Source organism: Theropithecus gelada, chromosome 16, assembly GCF_003255815.1.
Source record: "Theropithecus gelada isolate Dixy chromosome 16, Tgel_1.0, whole genome shotgun sequence".
NCBI classification, from domain to species: Eukaryota; Metazoa; Chordata; class Mammalia; order Primates; family Cercopithecidae; genus Theropithecus; species Theropithecus gelada.
This window is the reverse complement of record NC_037684.1, coordinates 52,214,814-52,232,893: the sequence shown is the minus strand read 5'-3', so window position 1 is coordinate 52,232,893 and position 18,080 is coordinate 52,214,814. Positions and strand designations below refer to the sequence as shown.

The 18,080-nt window shown below is 54.0% G+C and overlaps 1 protein-coding gene across 1 annotated transcript in view; it reads left to right on the top strand.

Moving 5' to 3' along the window:
* Positions 1 to 1,127: 1,127 nt before the first annotated feature.
* The window catches only part of TIMP2 (TIMP metallopeptidase inhibitor 2), a 72,048-nt gene continuing 55,095 nt past the window's right edge, over positions 1,128 to 18,080 (top strand). Inside the window, exon 1 of the mRNA XM_025361065.1 lies at positions 1,128 to 1,670. Coding sequence (XP_025216850.1) covers positions 1,541 to 1,670 — 130 coding nt within the window. The 5' untranslated portion in view covers positions 1,128 to 1,540. The remainder of the gene's footprint in view (positions 1,671 to 18,080) is intronic.

Sequence of the window (18,080 nt, the reverse complement as noted above, 5' to 3'; positions counted from 1 at the left end):
ACTGCAACCTCCGCCTCTTGGGTTCAAGCGATTCTCCTGCCTCAACCTCCTGAGTAGCTGGGACTACAGGCGTGCACCACCACACCAGGCTAATTTTTGTATTTTTAGTAGAGACGGGGTTTCACTGTCTCTACTAAATGTTGGCCAGGCTGGTCTCAAACTCCTGGCCTCAAGTGATCCTCCCGTCTGGGCCTCCCAAAGTGCAGGGATTACAGGCGCAAGCCACCGTGCCCGCCCTGATTCTTCTTGTGTCATTTTCCTAGGCTTCCATCTCCCTAGCTGGACTGTAAACACCCTGGAATGCTGATCTCAGTGCAGCAGTGTCCACGGAGCCCCTCGGGGCACACACCGGATGTGCAGGGTGGGTGCCCGCAGCCGGGCGCAGGCAGGTTCACAGCCAGGAGGCCCGCCTCACCACCCTACACATGTTCATCCCTTCATATGCCTGGGTCTTTCCTGGAACACAAAACTGTTTTGGGAAAAGTCCTTCGGCTCCCACATTTGTGGGCTAAGAGAGGAAACTGTGAGCGGAGCCCAGCCAATGCCTCTGCTGCGATCCTACTGGCTCCTGGGCGCCTGGGCCCACCCCCGTCTCTTGTTGGCTGGTCAAAAATATGGTCAGTTTATATAAAATCCTGTTTTGTTCACAGTAACCACACCCCCACCCCCCAACTAAACTGGCCAGGCGCACTTGAAATTCTAAGGCCTCCATTTGAAAAAGGGATCCTGTCTGTTTCTCAATTGGCCACCCGCCCACAGGAACGGGGAGGCGGCGATAGGGAACGGCCCCTGCTCCAAAGGACACCCCTTGGCTCGCCTCGAGGCTGAGCTCGAAGGGACCCCGGGGTGGCGGGGGACGGAGCAGCGTAGCACTCCAGAGTCCAGCTGGAGGGGAAAGGGTGGCGGGTGGGTGGCCCGGTGCCCTGGAGGGACGGGGCGCGAGTCCCACGCGCTGAGTCAGGGCCCCCGGGCGCAGAAGGCCACCCAGCGGGGACAGGGGTCGGGGGGCTGGGGGCGTCCGGGGACCCCCGCACGGGTGTGGGCCGCGGGCGCCAGGTGGTGCGGGAAGCCCCCGACGTGCCAGGCCGGGCACAACAAAAGCGCGGGCTGGGGGGAGGCGCGGGCGGAGGGGGAGGAGGGGGCTGCTGGGAGCGCCCGGAGCCTGCATTGGCCGCCAGCCACCGGGAGGAGGAGCAGAAAATCCTCCGAGCGCAATAAAACGGCGGCACGGCCCGAGCCCGCAGCAAACACATCCGTAGAAGGCAGCGCGGCCGCCGGGAGCCGCAGCGCCGCTCGCCCGCCGCCCCCCACCCCGCCGCCCCGCCCGGCGAACTGCGCCCCGCGCCCCTCCCCTCGCGCCCCCGAGACAAAGAGGAGAGAAAGTTTGCGCGGCCGAGAGGGGCAGGTGAGGAGGGCGAGCCGCGCGGGAGGGGCCCGCCTCGGCCCCGGCTCAGCCCCCGCCCGCGCCCCCAGCCCGCCGCCGCGAGCAGCGCCCGGACCCCCGGCGGCGGCCCCCGCCCGCCCAGCCCCCCAGCCCGCCATGGGCGCCGCGGCCCGCACCCTGCGGCTGGCGCTCGGCCTCCTGCTGCTGGCGACGCTGCTTCGCCCGGCCGACGCCTGCAGCTGCTCCCCGGTGCACCCGCAACAGGCGTTTTGCAATGCAGATGTAGGTAAGGAGCGGCGACCCCCGCCCCCGCGCGGGGCCCCACCTCCCCCACGACCCCCGTGGGTTCGCGGACGCCCCGCCCGCCCGCCGCTGGCCGAGGGACCACAGCGCCCGCCTCCTGGTCCCTCGGCGTCTTCTCGAATCTTGCAAGTGGACGCCCAGAGCCGACTTTCTTTCACCCCTCCCTCCTCTCCCTTTCTTTCCCTCTCTTTGCCGAGATGCGTCTCAACCTCAAAATTCCACCGAAATTCCGCCGCAGCTCCAGCCCCAGGAAAGGGAGCCAGTTTGGCTTTTGGCAGGCGGCGCACCCTGGGATGCCAGCGCTGGGGGCAGGGAGCGTGGGGGACACGGCGTGGGGGCGGGGGGCTGGAGGACTGGGGACCCCAGGAAGAAACTTTCGCAGATAAGGTGGTAGTTGGGCTTCTTTGGGCTTGGGGCTGGGTGGGGAAGGGCTTCTCTGCCGGGGCTTCTCCCACCAGCCCCATCTGGGGGCTCCCCGATCAAGCCAGGATGAGATGGAAGCCCGCCCTACCCGAGGCAGGTTCCACAGGCCCAGAGGGGCAGGTGAGAAAAGCCGGTGGCGTCCCCTGGCCTGGCTCCTTTTTCGTGCCCTGCCCAGGAGGCCCTGCAAACTGGCTGGGCAGGGACCGGACCCCCGAATGTTCCGCTTTTTCGGGACGTCCACAAAAGCTGGAGACTTTGGTGACTGGACCCGGCACGTGGGACTGTGTGGCTGAGATTCCCCAGCAAATACCCATGACCTCAGGACTCCTAGCCCCCAAAAGACAGGCGCCATGGAGGGAGGGAGGAGGGGCCCAGTTATTTGTTCCGATCCATGGAGGACCAGCAGAAATGGGAGGAACCCGCTGGCCCGAAGTTTCCACCCTGGTCCTCCACCTCAAGCCTCTGCAGCACTGGTGCTGGTCAGCATGGTTTTCCTGGGGCAAGTCTGGCTACACAGCAAGTGGTCTCAGAGCCCCCTGCCCTCCTTCCTCCTTATGTCTGAGTCTCAGTCGAGTGGCCTGTCCAGGGCAGATGGAGCAAGGCGGGGGCCCCTCACCTGCCCAGACTGGTGTCAGCCACGCCCTTCCCATACCCACCCAGGGCTTCTTGCCCCACCCCAGTTAGCCCTGGGAGCTGCCTGCCCAGCTGGGGAAGTTTTCAGTTGCGCCAATCTATTGGGATCGCAGGTCTCAGGTGGCTCAGGCCACATGGGTGGAAGGCGTGGCGTGTGCCTGTGTCACAGTTTCCACAAAACCCAGTTTTGGGGAAATGAGGTCTTTTCTCCAGTTTAGCCTTGGTGCTCAGCAAGATTTGGGGGTGAAGGAGAGGCTCGTTTGATGAGGGAGCCATAATGGGCCTTTCTCTGGGGGTCCATGGGGAATGCAGGCCTGTCCAGGCTCCTTGGCTGACCAGCACGTGGTGGGGCAGGATGTGTAGCCAAGGCCCAGAAGGAGGCTGCGGCAAGAAGGACTTGGGAGGTGGATTCGTAGGAGTCGGGCCTTGGGACCCTCCTCCCCGCTCCCCCCACCCCCACCCCCACACTCCTCAGCTGTGTGGGAGAATGTCCAGGCAGCCACTCTGTCCTTGCTTGGCATAAGTTAAGGCGGCCACTAAGCTGGGAGCTGTTTCTGCGTGGGGTGTGGATCCAGGATGGCAGAGGGCGGAGGGCTGCAGTTCGTGCCTCCTGCCTCCTTCATGCTTGGCACAGCACTCTCCTTTTCCTGGGTTGCCTGGCATTTGTGTCTAAATCTTTGCATCAACATCATCCTTTAGCTAAAACTTTTCACCCCATCCCAGCTCAGAGGCCCAGTCAGATGCCAGAGGTGCACTGCAGAGCTCAGGGCATTCGCCTCCTGTGGCCGCTGTGACAGATGACCACAAACCGGGAGTCTTAAAAGAACAGGAATGGATTCTCTGTAGCTCAGGGGGCCAGACGTCTGAAAAGGCGTCCGCAGAGCTGGTTCCTTCTGAGGCTGAGAGGGAGAATCTCTTTCAGGCCTCTCTCCTTGATGTTCCTTGGTTTGTAGACACATCACTTCCATTTCGGCCTCTGTCTTCACATGGGCTTCTCTCTTGGGTGTCTCTGTGTCCAAATTTCCCTGTTCCTTTTTTCTTTCTTTCTTTTTTTTTTTTTTTTTTGAGACAGCCAGGCTGGAGTGCAGTAGCAAGATCTCGGCTCATGGCAGCCTCCGCCTCCTGAGTTCAGGCAATTCTCCTGCCTCAGCCTCCCGAGTAGCTGGGATTACAGGCATCTGCCACCACACCCGGCTAATTTTTTGTATTTTTAGTAGAGACAGGGATTCGCCATGTTGGCCAGGCTGGTCTCGAACTCCTGGCCTCAGGTGATCCACCTGCCTCAGCCTCCCAAAGTGCTGGGATTACAGGCGTGAGCCGCCGCGCCCGGCCAAATTTCCGTCTTCTTATAAGGACAGCAGCCATTGGATTTAGGGCCCACCCTAATCCAGTATGACTTCATCTTGATATATCAACAAATACCCTATTTCCAAATAAGGTCATATTCATAGGATCTGAGTAGATGTGCATTTGAGGGGGACACAGTTCGACCCAGTACATCCAGGCTGCCGTCTCTTATTCCCAGTCACCCTTTCCGTGCTCAACCAACTTGGGATAAACAACCCAGGACATCCCAGGGTAGGGCCCCGGAACAAATCCCACAGGGACGACAGTGGTCTGTCTATTCTCCAGTGTTCGATTCTCCTTGAAGCGATGCAGGTTTGTGACTTTCTCAGCGATGGTTCCCCGTTCTGGCTTAGAGCAGAATTGCCTGGAAGATTCTTAAAGATTACTCAGGTCTGGATCCCTTTGCAGATACAGAGCATCTGGCTCAGACTTCGGCTTTTGCAGTTTAAAAGGCCCACAGGTGATTTAACCAGGGCTGTGACTCAGGGGTCTCAGAAAGGGGGTACAGTGGGGGTTAATAAAGGCAGGCTTGTTATGTGGCGAGCTGTCACTCTGGGCTGCACGCAGGCTTGTTAAATGGCTTGGTGTCTACAAGAGGCAACTGGCTTAAGAAACAGTCAGATTTCTGTCTGCCCGGCTGAGGATTTCTGGGAGGTATCTCCCTAGCAGCTCTTGCAGCTGGTAGGACTGGAACTGTGGTCGGCAAAGATAATTCATTATGAGATGGTGATGTTTAGGATAAGGGATGGTAAGAGATGACCTGGTTTCTTCCTGGAAGGCCCCAGGTCCTCGTCCTTTCCAGCAAGACCAGCACAAACGGGAAGCATTTTGTGTCTCAGTTACAGCACTATTCAAACGCGCTGCTGGCCCGGCTCCCTCTCACCCAGTGAAATCCTTCACATCTACTGCCAGCCTGCACAGCTACAGGGATCTGGCTGGAAATTAGCTTTGGGCTCACCATTCAGGCAGTACCATGCCTGGAGCCACTTAGCCAGCTGAGCTACTTGGCAGACTCAGGCTGCTTGGGCTGGTTTCTGGACTCAAGGGTAAAGCCAGGAGCTCTCTGGATGCAGAGAATGAAACCTCTTCTCTGGCTTGAATGGCGGTACCTAAAGCCACATTATCCTAGAAGACCTCTGTGATGACATCTGCCCCACATGTTCCCATCTCCAGAAACGGCCCTCTGCAACCCCCCCCAAGATCTCCAGCTCCAGCTAGAGAGGGGTCCACAGCCAAGAGGGGAACACCTGCTGTTTCCTGGGGTGAACAGCCAAGGGAGACATGGTTTCTGTGGGACACAGAGACAGGGACCAGACAGAGAGTAGGGGCCACCCCAGAAAACACACAGCACGCAGTCAAAAATGGCTCTGTCTTCAGGACATATGCTCAGGAAAAGCAACACAGCATCAGATTCACGTGAGCTGGGTCAGGCCTTCCATGTAAGGGGGCAGGGGTGGCGATTTTTAAAGAAACTGTTGGCGACTTGTTGTGCAAAGTATGTGATTGATCTGTATTGTTAGTTTCGTTCATCTTGATTTTCGAATCGGGCTTGTCTGTGTTTCAACAAGCAATTATGGAGTGGCTGCCTCTGCCCCAGGGGATGTAAGGGAGAAGCAAGACATTATCCCTGTCGTGGGGGACGCAGGGGGTGGAACTGTACATCTCGGCACCAGGCAGTGTGGAAGGGGGTTCCCGCTGCAGGGCGTGGTGAGCAGGCCTCCCCTCCTCAACTGCCAGGCTGTGGTATAAAGTCAGTCCACTCAATGTGGTTTGGGTAAATAATTAACAACAGATAAACTTTCGAAATAACCAAAATTCAGAAGTAATCATGTAACAATGTGAAATGCATTCGCAAGAGGTGAGGATAGAAGGCCCCATGGTAGGTTGAGGAGGGAGCTGCGGGGAGAACTGGGGCTCTTTGGCTTGGTTTTGAACAGTGTCCTTGGAGGGACAGGATCTGCCAGGGGAGTCACTGGCCCCTGAATTTGCTGGCAGCTCCCAAGGCAGGGAGACTGGAAGAGCAGGGAGAGCTGTGCGCGGCCTGGAGGTACGGCAGGTGCTCGAAGGAGCTCTCCTAACAACACACATTTCTCCCTATATGCAATCTGAGGACAGTGCCAGCCTGGGAGTGTCTCGGGCCTCCGCCATTTGCACCCTTCTGTTGGTGCGGAGCCACTTCCACAGTCCCAGCCTGTGGTTTGTGAGCTGCAGGTGGGCTTGGGTACCTGCCTCCCTCCTCCCTGCTGTCCCAGCCAGGTTGCTAGGTAGATGCCACTGGTGTGGACTGAGAGGTTCAGACCCTGTGGTGACATCTGAGCACATGGAGAACAAGGCATAGATGACTCCTGGGAGACCGAGAGGCGCAGGCAGCCGCCTCGGTCCTGACGCAGAACCACTGACTTGATGAAGTGGGGGTCGCATGTACGGTTGAATTTCGTGTGTTCCGAAACAACCAAGAGGTCTGCCTAAGGCTTCTCAGGCAGCTGCGAGGACGGATGCAACAGTAGGGAGGAGGAGATAAGAAGGAAGCCAAGACAGGCAGACGTGGCAGTGGCTGGGGCAGGAGGGGAGCGTGCCCTGGATGCTCCCTCTATCCCCCGGTGCATGCACAGGCTCACAAACCAGGGACTGAGGGCAAGTGGTTGCATGGCTAGGATGGTCTTTTACTTTTTCTTGAGACGGAGTCTGGCTCTGTCACCCAGGCCAGAGTCCAGTGGTACAATCACAGATCACTGCAGCCTCAACTTCCTAGGCCCAAGCGATCCCGCCACCTCAGTCTCCCAAGCAGCCACCATGCCCAGCTAATTTTTTGAATTTTTTGTAGAGATGGGGTTTCGCCATGTTGCCCAGGCTGGTCTCAAACTCCTGAGCTCAAGTGATCTGCCCACCTTGGCCTCCCAAAGTGCTGGGATTACAGGCGTGAGCCACGGTGCCCGGCCTATGTATAATTTTTTAATGAGTATCTGATATTGTGAGTGCTTTGGCCAAGGTTTTGTTTTGTTGCCCATGGGTCTGAACAGAAAGTGTGGAGACTCTGACCACCTCAGTGTCGGGGGGCGGGGTAAGCAAGCAGATGAGCTGCCCTGAGATTGCTGGGAGGAGGGAAGGGGGGCAGACCCAGACTTCCCAATGGGGAGATGGTCAGGAGCATGGATGTCTCAGAGTGGCAGGCAGGATGAAGCTGGTGTCCTCAGGACCTCCCAGGGCCCACCTGCCTGGACCCCTGCAACCTGAGTGGGCTGGAGTCCCCAGTGCCTGTGCCCTGACGCCCTGGTGCCCTTGTGCATTTGTTGGGGCGTGGCTGTCCAGAAGCAGAGGGAAGGGCACAGAGACCCAGCCCCGATGACCCCCACCTTACAACTGAGGGCTGAGCTACTCCCCCATCAGCCAGGTCACACTGGAGCCCAGGGAAAGCTTCTGGAGCCCCCGCAAGTCCGGTTGAGAGTGTGTTTGCTCTAAGAAGCAAGTTGAGGAACAGTCTTTATAAAAGAGGGGTCTTAACTCAGAGCGTATGAACACCCAGCCGGAGATAGGCCTGGTGGGCTTGGGGGTGGTCACAAGCCCGGAAACTGTAAGTGAAGTTGTGTGTATGTGTGCGCGCGCACGCGTACATGTTTTTTTGTGGACAGTGGCAGCCGCCAACTTCTCAAAGGGGCATGTGGCCCTCCAAAGGTTAAGTCACTGCCATTTAAAAGGGTCTTCTTATAGGTTTCAAGTCTTCTGTTTGCTATGAGTATCTGCCTGGTCTCAGAGCTGAGCAATGGTAACGATCTTGCCTTTCTCTGCTCTCGCACCCTCATTCTGCACTTGGCCGCCCTGGGTAGCCAGGGTCTGCTCAGACATTACCACCATGGGGGGTGTCTGAGGCAGATCTGTAACTAGCTCTGGGGAAAGGATGCCAACAGTGTCCTTTGGCCTCCTAGCTGGTCTCAGGGATGGCTCCAAAGACCTGGGAGGTTCTGTGGTTGTCTTCCATGGGGAAGGCATCCTTGGTAGACGGCAGCTGCTTTTTCGTCTGAAATTCTGATCAGAGCTGGACCACACATGGCCTGAAGGAACTCCAGACCTCAACAGTTAGGAAGGGCCTGGTGTCTATGTCTTAAATACCTGCTTCTTATGGAATTTATTCGCTTAAGGGTTTTTATATTTTATTTTACAGTAGAATTTGGGTGCCCACCACACACAAAAATACTATGGCAAGTGTTTCAAGGAATTTAGTTTTTTTGAGATGGAGTGTCGCTCTGTCTCCCAGGCTGGAGTGCAATGGTGTGATCTTGGCTCACTGCAACCTCCGCCTCCTGGGTTCAAGCAATTCTCCTGCCTCAGCCTCCCCAGTAGCTGGGATTACAGGTGCTCACGTATGCCATGCCGTGCCACACCCAGCTAATTTTTGTGTTTTTAGTAGAGATGGGGTTTCACCCTGTTGGCCAGGCTGGTCTGGAACACCAAAGCCATGGTGCCTGTCTTCAGGGAAGTGAGCGCAGGAATGCGAAGATCATCCTGCAGGCTGCACCTGGTGCTAGAGACTCTTATCCTGGTGAAGACAGTGGTGAGATTGTGGGCCCTGAGGGGTGGATCTTATCAGAGCTAAGATAAGCCCCAAGGAAAGGTCCTGGGGGGGTTGGGGGAGCCCAGGGTGGCCATGGTAGAGAGTGTACCACAGAGGGACAGAGTGATTAGAACAAAGTGTGGCCGGGCTTGAGCCCAGGCGGAGCAGCAAAGCCTGGAGAACGGGCAGTGGGACCCAGGAGTGGGACCCCGGGGAAGGCTTTATGGCCCCTGTGCTGGGGGAGAGGGGTGGACAGGAGGGGGATGACACCGAGGAGGAAGGTGGTGTTGAGAGGCTCACAGTCACCAGGGGAGCAGAGTTCGCACCTGCACTGGGGAAGACCCAAGAGATGGAAGGCAGACCCTGAGCAGGGCCATGGGTCACGGGCGGACACAGAGGGAGATGCCTCTGGTACTTGACCCAGTGCCTGGGAGCCAGCTGCCCTCTAACCTGGTCGGGAGCTCAGGCGAGTGCAGGTCTCTGTTGAGTTCTGCTGGAATCTGGTGACCAGAAAGTCCAAGCGAGAGGGAACTGAGCTAGAACTTCAGCACAGTAGAAACTGTGTAACGGGGCCTTGGAGGGAACAGGAAACGGAGCATTGAGGGGGAAGGGAGCCAGCAGTAGCCACGGGAACTGACATTCATAGCAAACAGGGTGAGCAGGGGTCAAATGCTGGCCCCAGACTGAGTCCAGCAGAGCGATGTGGGACAGGTGGCCTCTCTCTGCCTCCGCTTCCACACCGCCAAAAAGCAGAGGCGAATTTCCTGCCTCCCAGGAAGCTCTTGGAGCTAGTGGGGGACACCGGCTCTTTCTGCATCAAACCCTGGCTCTCCCTGTCTTTGTGTTCTTGTGCCTCCCCACCCGGCCCTGAGGGAGGCCTGGGAGCAGCCAGGGAGGTGAATCATGACACGGTGATAATGACTGTGGCTACAATAACAGCTGGCAGAGGTGCCGAGGGCTTGGAGGTATGTTCTTGCTCTTCACTAGTGTTAGCCCATTTCCTTCCCTATCCTCATCCCCATTGTACAGACGATCCAACCGAGGCACAGGCCCACTGAGGAACCTGCTCAGGGTCAGCTGGCTAGGAAATAGAGTAGAAGAAGAGATGGCTTTTAGGCCGGGCACGGTGGAATCACGCCTGGAATCCCAGCACTTGGGAAGGCCGAGGCGTGTGGATCGCCTGAGGTTGGGAGTTCAAGACCAGCCTTTCCAACATGGTGAAACTCCATCTCTACTAAAAGTAAAAAAAAAATAGCTGGGCATGGTGGTGCCTGCCTGTAATCCCAGCTACTCAGGAGGCTGAGGCATAAGAATCGCTTGAACCTGGGAAGCAGAGGTTGCAGTGAGCTGATATCGCACCACTGCACTCCTGCCTGGGTGACAGAGTGAGACTCTGTCTCAAAAAAAAAAAAAAAAAAAAAGAGAGAGCTTTTAAAAGGAGGTGCCTCAACAGAATGGTGCTGATTCAGGCTGACGTTGGCTTAGGGAAGGATGGTCTAGGCTGTGGAGCTGGGCTGGAGCTCTACGGGTGATGGATGGAGCCACTGAGGAGGGAGAGAAGCTCCTGAGGCTGGCCTTGTTCATGAGGGTTGCCTGTCTGCTGGAGATAAGCTAAATCAATTAAGCTTTCTCCCTGCTTCGACAGAGTGAGCAGACATTTCACATGATATTACAGATTTGTGTTTATGACCTAGAAAAATGTTCAGAGCATAGTACTTTCAAAAGCCCGGACTGGGCTGGGCGCAGTGGCTCACGCCTGTAATCCCAGCACTTTGGGAGGCCGAGGTGGGCGGATCATGAGGTCAGGAGTTTGAGACTAGCCTGGCCAATATGGTGAAACCCTGTCTCTATTAAAAATCCAAAAATTAGCCAGGTGTGGTGGCGCACACCTGCAATCCCAGCTACTCAGGAGGCTGAGGCAGGAGAATCGCTTGAACCCGGGAGGCAGAGGTTGCAGTGAGCCGAGATCACGCCGCTGCACTTCAGCCTGGGTGACAGAGCAAGACTCCGTCTCAAAAAAAAAAAAAAAAAAAAAAGGCCCAGACTGTCCAGGTACGGTGGTTCACGCCTGTAATCCCAGCACTTTAGGAGGCTGAGGCAGGAGGATCACTTGAGCCCAGGAGTTCCAGATCAACCTAGGCAACACAGCAAGACCTCATCTCTATATAAAATAAATTAAAATTTTACAAATTAGTCGGGGGTGGTGGCACGTGCCTATAGTCCTAGCTACTCGGGAGGCTGAAGTGAGAGGATCACTTGAGTCCAGGAGTTTGAGGCTGCAGTGAGCTATGATTGTACCAGCCTGGGGGACAGAGCAAGACTCTGTCTATAAAGAAAAAAAAAAACAAAACAGCTTGGCTGGGTGTGGTAACTCATCCCTGTAATCCCAGCACTTTGGTAGGCCGAGGTGGGTGGATCACCTGAGGTCAGGAGTTCGAGAGCAGCCTGGCCAACATCATGAAACCCCATCTCTACTAAAAATACAAAAATTAGCTGGGTGTGGTGGCGGGTGCCTGTAATCCCAGCTCTTCAGGAGACTGAGGCAAGAAAATCACTTGAACCTGGGAGGCGGAGGTTGCAGTGAGCCGAGATTGGGCCACTGTACTCCAGCCTGAGAGACACAGCGAGACTCCCTCTCAAAAAAACAAAAAACAAAAAACAAAAAAAAAACAGCATAGCCAAAGTTTTGAAGGCAGATGAATGCCAATAATCTTCTCAAGAAGCGATAAAACATTGGGGTATAATCTGTGCCTCTCAGGACTCAAGGGGAAGTCAGGCAGGCCCCAGGGCTAGTAGCAGCTGCCCGCTCTCCCAGGTCAGCCCTTGTACCCTCTCAGAGGAATTCGTCCCTTCCGCCTCTCTCCATCCTAAAGAAAACTTCTCTGTCTCTCCATTCACGTCCCAAATGCCTTCTAACTTTAAAATAATTACACAACTATACATGTTAATCATAGAAAAGACACTTAAGCAAAAAGAAAGAAAAATCGCCCCTGATTGTATCCATTGCCTAGAATTCCCTGCCTCCCTCCCCCGCCGGCCCCGACACAGAGTTTCGCTCTTTCGCCCAGGCTGGAGTGTAGTGGTGCAGTCTTGGCTCACTGCAACCTCCGCCTCCTGGGTTTAAGCAATTCTCCTGCCTCAGCCTCCTAAGTAGCTGGGACCTCGTTGGTACGGCGAGGTCCTGTAGCCAGCAGTTGGCCTCCCAAAATGTTGCTGGCTTTTTCCAGGGATTGGCAAAGTAGACCCACTGCTGGGCTGATGACCTGTTGTTGTAAATATTTTTTTTTCTTTTTGCCACCACACCCAGCTAATTTTTGTATTTTTAGTAGAGACAGGGTTTCACTATGTTGGCCTGGCTGGTCTGGAACTCCCAGCCTCAGGTGATCTGCCTGCCCTGGACTCCCAAAGTACTGGGATGACAGGCTTGTGCTACGGTGCCTGGCCTGTTGTAAATAAAGTTTTATTGGAACATAGCCATGCCCACTGGTAAGGCCAAACCCACTTGGCTTTTGTGCTATAGCAGCAGAGTTGAATGGCGGTGATCAAGGACTGGTATAGGCCTCAAAGTCTAAATTACTTACCAGCTGGCTCTTCATAGAAACCTTTTCTGATCCCCACCTAAGTCATCGTGGGCTGATGGCGCAGGTCCGGGCTTCCCAGTCCATGTGTGGCTGGCTCCTCTCTCCCCCGATTGCCTGCTCCTGCTTTCCAGAAGTAAGCAGGTGGCCTGGGAAGAAGTGGAACCTGTAGGGTGTCATTCTCCAAGCTGACGCTGAAGATGCGATGACTTCACCTGCCTCTTCTGTGCTCTTGAGCACATGGGTGGGCTAGAGCGGGGAAGATGGACTTTCAGGCTGAAGCTTGGCTTTCTGTGGGTACCGAGAGTCCCGCGCTGTATCTTCGGGGAAAGAATCTGGCTTGGGTTGAGAGTTTATTTGGCCCTTTCTGATCTGTAATCGGGAGAGATTGGTTGGGCTTTCCTGGCACAGATGTGGCAAAGCAGACTGGCAGGGTGGCAGGCTTCGCCAAGGCCCATCGTGGTAGCGGAGGCCCTGGTCAGAGCACCTGCCAACAGCTGCCGCTTAACCAAGGACCGAATGAGGAAATGGACATTTCAGAGAAAAGAGATGACACGAAAACTATTGGAGAAAAGAGCCTGGACTTTGGAGTCAACTGGGACTGGTTCTGAATCCTGACAGTGGGCCTCTCTGAGCCTTGGTTTCCTCTTCTGTAAAAGCAGGATCAGACCGTTCAGTGTGGTGCCATGGGAGATTTTTTTTTCTTTGAGACAGAGTCTCACTCTGTTGCCCAGGCTGGAGTGCAGTGTCGTAGTCTCGGCTCACTGCATCCTCTGTCTCCCGGCTTCAAGCAATTCTCCTGCCTTAGCCTCCCCAGTCGCTGAGATTACAGGCATGTGCCACCATGCCCAGCTAAATTTTTTTTTTTTTTTGTATTTTTAGTAGAGATAGGGTTTCACCATGTTGGCCTGGCTGGTCTTGAACTCCTGACGTCAAATGATCCGTCTGCCTCGGCCTCCCAAAGTGTTGGGATTATAGGTGTGAGCCACCATGCCTAGCCAATATTGAATTTTCGATGAGTGAGTCAAGTGGAGGCAGGGCATGGTGGCTCACACCTGTAATCTCAGCACTTTTGGAGGCCGTGGTGGGCGGATCACTTGAGGTCAGGAGTTTGAAACAAGCCTGGCCAACATGGCGAAACCCCATCTCTACTAAAAATATTTTTTAAATTAGCTGGGTGTGGTGGCGGGCACCTGTAATCCCAGCTACTCGGGAGGCTGAGGCAGGAGAATCACTTGAACCCAGGTGGAGGTTGCAGTGAGCTGAGCTCACGCCACTGCACTCCAGCCTGGGCGACAGAGTGAGAGTCTGTCTCAAAAACAAACAAACAAACAACAACAACAACAACACCACCACAATAGCACTGGAGGGGCTTGATAGTTAGTTTGTCCCAACCCCTTGTAGAATGTTGAGATCCTGGACAGTGCTTCTGAGAAACCTGCAGTCTCTGTCCAAGAGCCCTTAAGGAAGAAAGGCAGGAGTGTGGGGCAGGAGGATCGGCTTCTCCTTTCCATTCCACATGGCTGGCTCTCGAGGTTCTGTTTCTCCTGTGACAGCCTGGTTCCTCCCTGCTCCCCAGCTCGCCTCTGCCGCCCTTCTTCCCTCAATCCAGATCAAGAGTTCAAGGGACGGGGACAGATGGTCAGAAAGGCCCAGCTCAGGCAAGGAAGGGGAGAAAAGGGAACTCGTATACGCTGTGGGTGGGAATGTAAAGTAGTACAGTCACTATGGTGGAGGTTCCTCAAAAAACTGCAAATAGAACCGCCATATGATCCAGCAGTCCCACGACTGGGCATTTATCCAAAGGAAAGGGAATCAGTGCATCGGAGAGACACCTGCACCCCATGGTCCTGGCAGCACTGTTCACAATAGCCAAGATACGGAATCAACCTCGGTGTCCAACAGCAGATGAATGGCTAAAGAATGAAATAGTATTTCATTGTGGATGTTGGTACATCTACACAATGAAATACTACTCAGCCATAAAACAGAATGAAATCCTGTCTTGCAGCAACATGAATGGAACTGGAAGATGTTAAGTGAAATAAGCCAGGAACAGAAAGTTAAACATGGCATGTTCTCACTCATATGCAAAAGCTAAAAAAAAGAAAAGTTGATCTCATCGAAGTCAAAAGTAGAACAGAGAATACTAGAGTCTGGGAAGGGTTGGGGGAGGAGAGAGGGAGAGATTTGTTAAAGGATACAAAATTACAGCTAGATAGGAGGAATGAGTTACAGTGTTCTATGTCACTGTTGGATTAATGTAATTAACAATAGGCCAGGCGGTGGCTCACACCTTTAATCCCAACACTTTAGGAGGCCAAGGTGGGTAGATCACCTGAGGCCAGGAGTTCGAGACCAGCCTGGCCAAAATGGTGAAACCCCATCCCTACTAAAAATATAAAAATTAGCCAGGCATGATGGTGCGCACCTGTGATCCCAGCTACTCGGGAGGCTGAGGCAGGAGAATCGCTTGAACCCAGGAGGTGGAGGTTGCAGTGAGCCGAGATCATGCCACCGTACTCTAGCCTGGGCTACAGAGCGAGACTCTGTGTCTAAAAAAAAAAAGAAGAAGTAAAAGAAATTAACAATAGTATATTGTATAGTTTCAAATAGCTCGGAGGATATTGAATGTTCCTGCCATAAAGAAAGAAATGCTCGAGATGATGGCTGTGCTAGTTACCCTGATCTGATCACTATACATTGTATGTATCTAAACATCACTACATATACCATAAATATTACAATTATTATGTGTCCATTAAAAAGAAAGGCACAGCCCGGCTCCCATAAGGACGGTAGGTGTGTTCCTTAAAGCATCACACTGAGTCCCCATACTAGACGGACACTCTACCTCCGGGTGTGTGACTCTGCCTTTTCTGTGCCCTGGTGCCCTGTCTGCTTCAGCTAATTGAGAATCCACACTGCCTGGGTCCCAGTGCCCGGCCTGGGTCCCATGATGTTGGGGGTAGGGGGTGGGAACAAGGGAGAAAGCCAGGAGTACCAGCAAGGCCGGGTACTTGGAGTGTCGGCAGCATGATGCTGCATGTCTAGAGCGTGTACAGAAACCCCATGAGACCTGAGCCTTACAGTGACCCTAGGTACAGAGGACATTCGTCACCACTGGGTCTCTCTAACACTACGAAGGTGACATAATCCATTCGCCCATGGTCACACAGCAGCTGGGGATCCAGCTACACCATGGCCAGGCCTCTGGTACCATGTCAGATGGGGTACAGGGTGCTTCAGTGACACATCACCTTATGTGACATTAGGGAGAAAGGACTGGGTGGGGGGGTCATTCATGGGCTTCAGGTCTGGGGGGCGATTATTATGCTCAGAAGGCATGTGCTGACACTGTGACAGGAGAGCTCTGGGGACACGTGGGCTCCTTGATTTAGCTTTGTTTTTAAGAAACGAGGGTCTTGCTCTGTCACCCAGGCTGGAGTGCAGTGGCGTGATCCTAGCTCACTGCAGCTTTAACCTCCTGGGCTCAAGCAGTCCTCCCACTTCAGCCTCCCGAGTAGCTGGGATTGCAGGTGTGTGCTACCACGCTTGGCTAATTTGTAAAATTACTTTTGTGTTTAGAAACCAGATCTTGCTATGTTGCCCAGTCTGGTCTCGAACTCCTGGGTTCAAGTGATCCTCCCGCCTCAGCCTCCCAAAGTGCTAAGATTTCAGGCATGAGCCACTGCGCCTGACCTGCCTACTCTTTTGGGGCAAGGGCTTAGACGGCCATGCACACAGATGACTCTCCTGGGCTCCTGGTTCAGCACTTTCTCTTCTGGGGGTGCTCCTCGCATTTCATCCTCAATCCTGAGCTGTCCCCAGAAGCCAAGGACCAGCCTGCCCTGGCCCAGGCAGAAACTGAGTATGCCAAGAGGAATGGGATCAGGGTGGAGCTGGGATGAGCGTTGCTGGCCCCTGACTTTCCATTGTGAGGTCTTGTCCACTTGGCCCAGTTGGCTCCAGGGCAGGGAATAAAGGAACGGTCTGTGGTGGTCTTCCCTTCTGTGCCCTAGTCCTGGAAAGCAGGGGTAAAACACCCAGGCAAATGCATAAAGATACTGTTGAGGGCTTTTCAGCACAAAGGACTCCACATCTTCCTTATTTACAATGGTTCTGCGCGGGAGGTGAGGCAGGTGTTGGGATGGGGAGCAGCCGATGACTTGCCCAAGGTCACCTACAGAGTGGCAGTGCCGGGAATCCAAGGGGAATGATCCTGGCTCGAGTCTCCGGGAAGAGGATTAGATTTCACAGCTTTGGAGTTAACATCGCTCTGCTCCTTTGGGCCAAGAGGCGTGCTGTCCTTGGAAGGGCTTGGCGACAGGTATATTTTGCCTTAACTTGAGTAGTTTAGAGGCGTGGAAAGGCATTTTGGCAGCAATGATCAAGGCCTTTAAGTCTTCCTTTTGATCAGGCAGCCCTATATCTCAGAGTTTTTCTGAGGGAAATAATTTAGGACACATGGAAGTATTTAGCTGCGAGGATATTCATCTCCATCTTGCTTATCTTAGGGAAATGTTAGAAACACCTATATATACAGTAGCAGGGGCTTGGTTAAATAAATCACAGCATCAGATGCTCTGCAGGCATCACATGGTATAGCTTTTTCTTTTCTTTCTTTCTTTCTTTTCTATTTTTTTTTTTTTTTTTTTTTGAGACAGTGTCTCGCTTTGTCACCCAGGCTGGAGTGCAGTGGTGCGATCTCCACTCACTGCAACCTCTGCTCCCTGGGCTGAAGCAATCCTCCCACCTCAGCCTCCTGAGTAGCTGGGACCACAGACACACACCGCCCGGCTAAGTTTTTGTATTTTTAGTAGAGATGGGATCTCACCATGTTGTTCAGGCTGGTCTCAAACTCCTGAGCTCAAGCAATCCTCCCACCTTGGCCTCCGAAAGTACTGGAACTACAGACGTGAGCCACCACACCTGGCCAGAATGTTTGGACACATGAGGGGACAGTAGACTTTCTTTGGCAAGTGTGTGTTTTCCAGTTGCTCTAGAATGAATGTGAATTCCCTGGGTGCACCTGTTTTACTGGGCTTCGCTATACTGTGCTCTGCAGATCCTGCAGTTTTATGAATTGAATATCGTGACCAGTTCAACTCTGAGTTGAGCAAGTCCGTCGGTGCCATTTTCTTCCCACAGCACGTGTTCACTTCGTGTGTTTGTGCTATATTTTAATAACTCTTGCGCTATTTCAAGGTTTTTCATCATTATTATACCTGTTATGGTGATCTGTGATCAGTGGTCTTTGATGTTACTGTTGTAATTGTTCTGGGGCACCATGAACTGTGCCCACATGAGATGGCAAAGTTCATTGATCTGTGTTGTCTGTGTTCAGATGACTCCACCAACTGGCTGACTGGCGCCTTCTGGTCTCTCTCCCTCTGCTCAGGCCTCCCTCTTTCCCGAGACACAACAATATTGGACTTAGACCAATTAATTACCCCATAATGGGACTGGGCATGGGGACTCATGCCTGTAATTCCAGCACTTTGGGAGGCTGAGGCAGGAGGATCACCTTGAGGCCAGGAGTTCGAGACCAGCCTGGGCAACATGACAAGACCCCATCTCCTCAAAAAATTAAATAACTTAGCTGGGTGTGGTGGCACATGCCTGTAGTCCTAGCTACTCGGGAAGCTGAGGCGGGAGGATCACTTGAGCCTGAGAGTTCCAGGCTGCAGTGAGCCAAGATCACACCATTGCATTCGAGCTTGAGAGACAGAGCAAGATGTCTCTCACTTTAAATCAAAAGCTAGGAATGATTAAGCTTAGGGAGGAAGGTTGAAAGCCAAGATAGGCTGAGAGCCAGGCCTCTTGTGCTAAACAGCCAAGTTGTGAGTGTGAAGGAAATTTA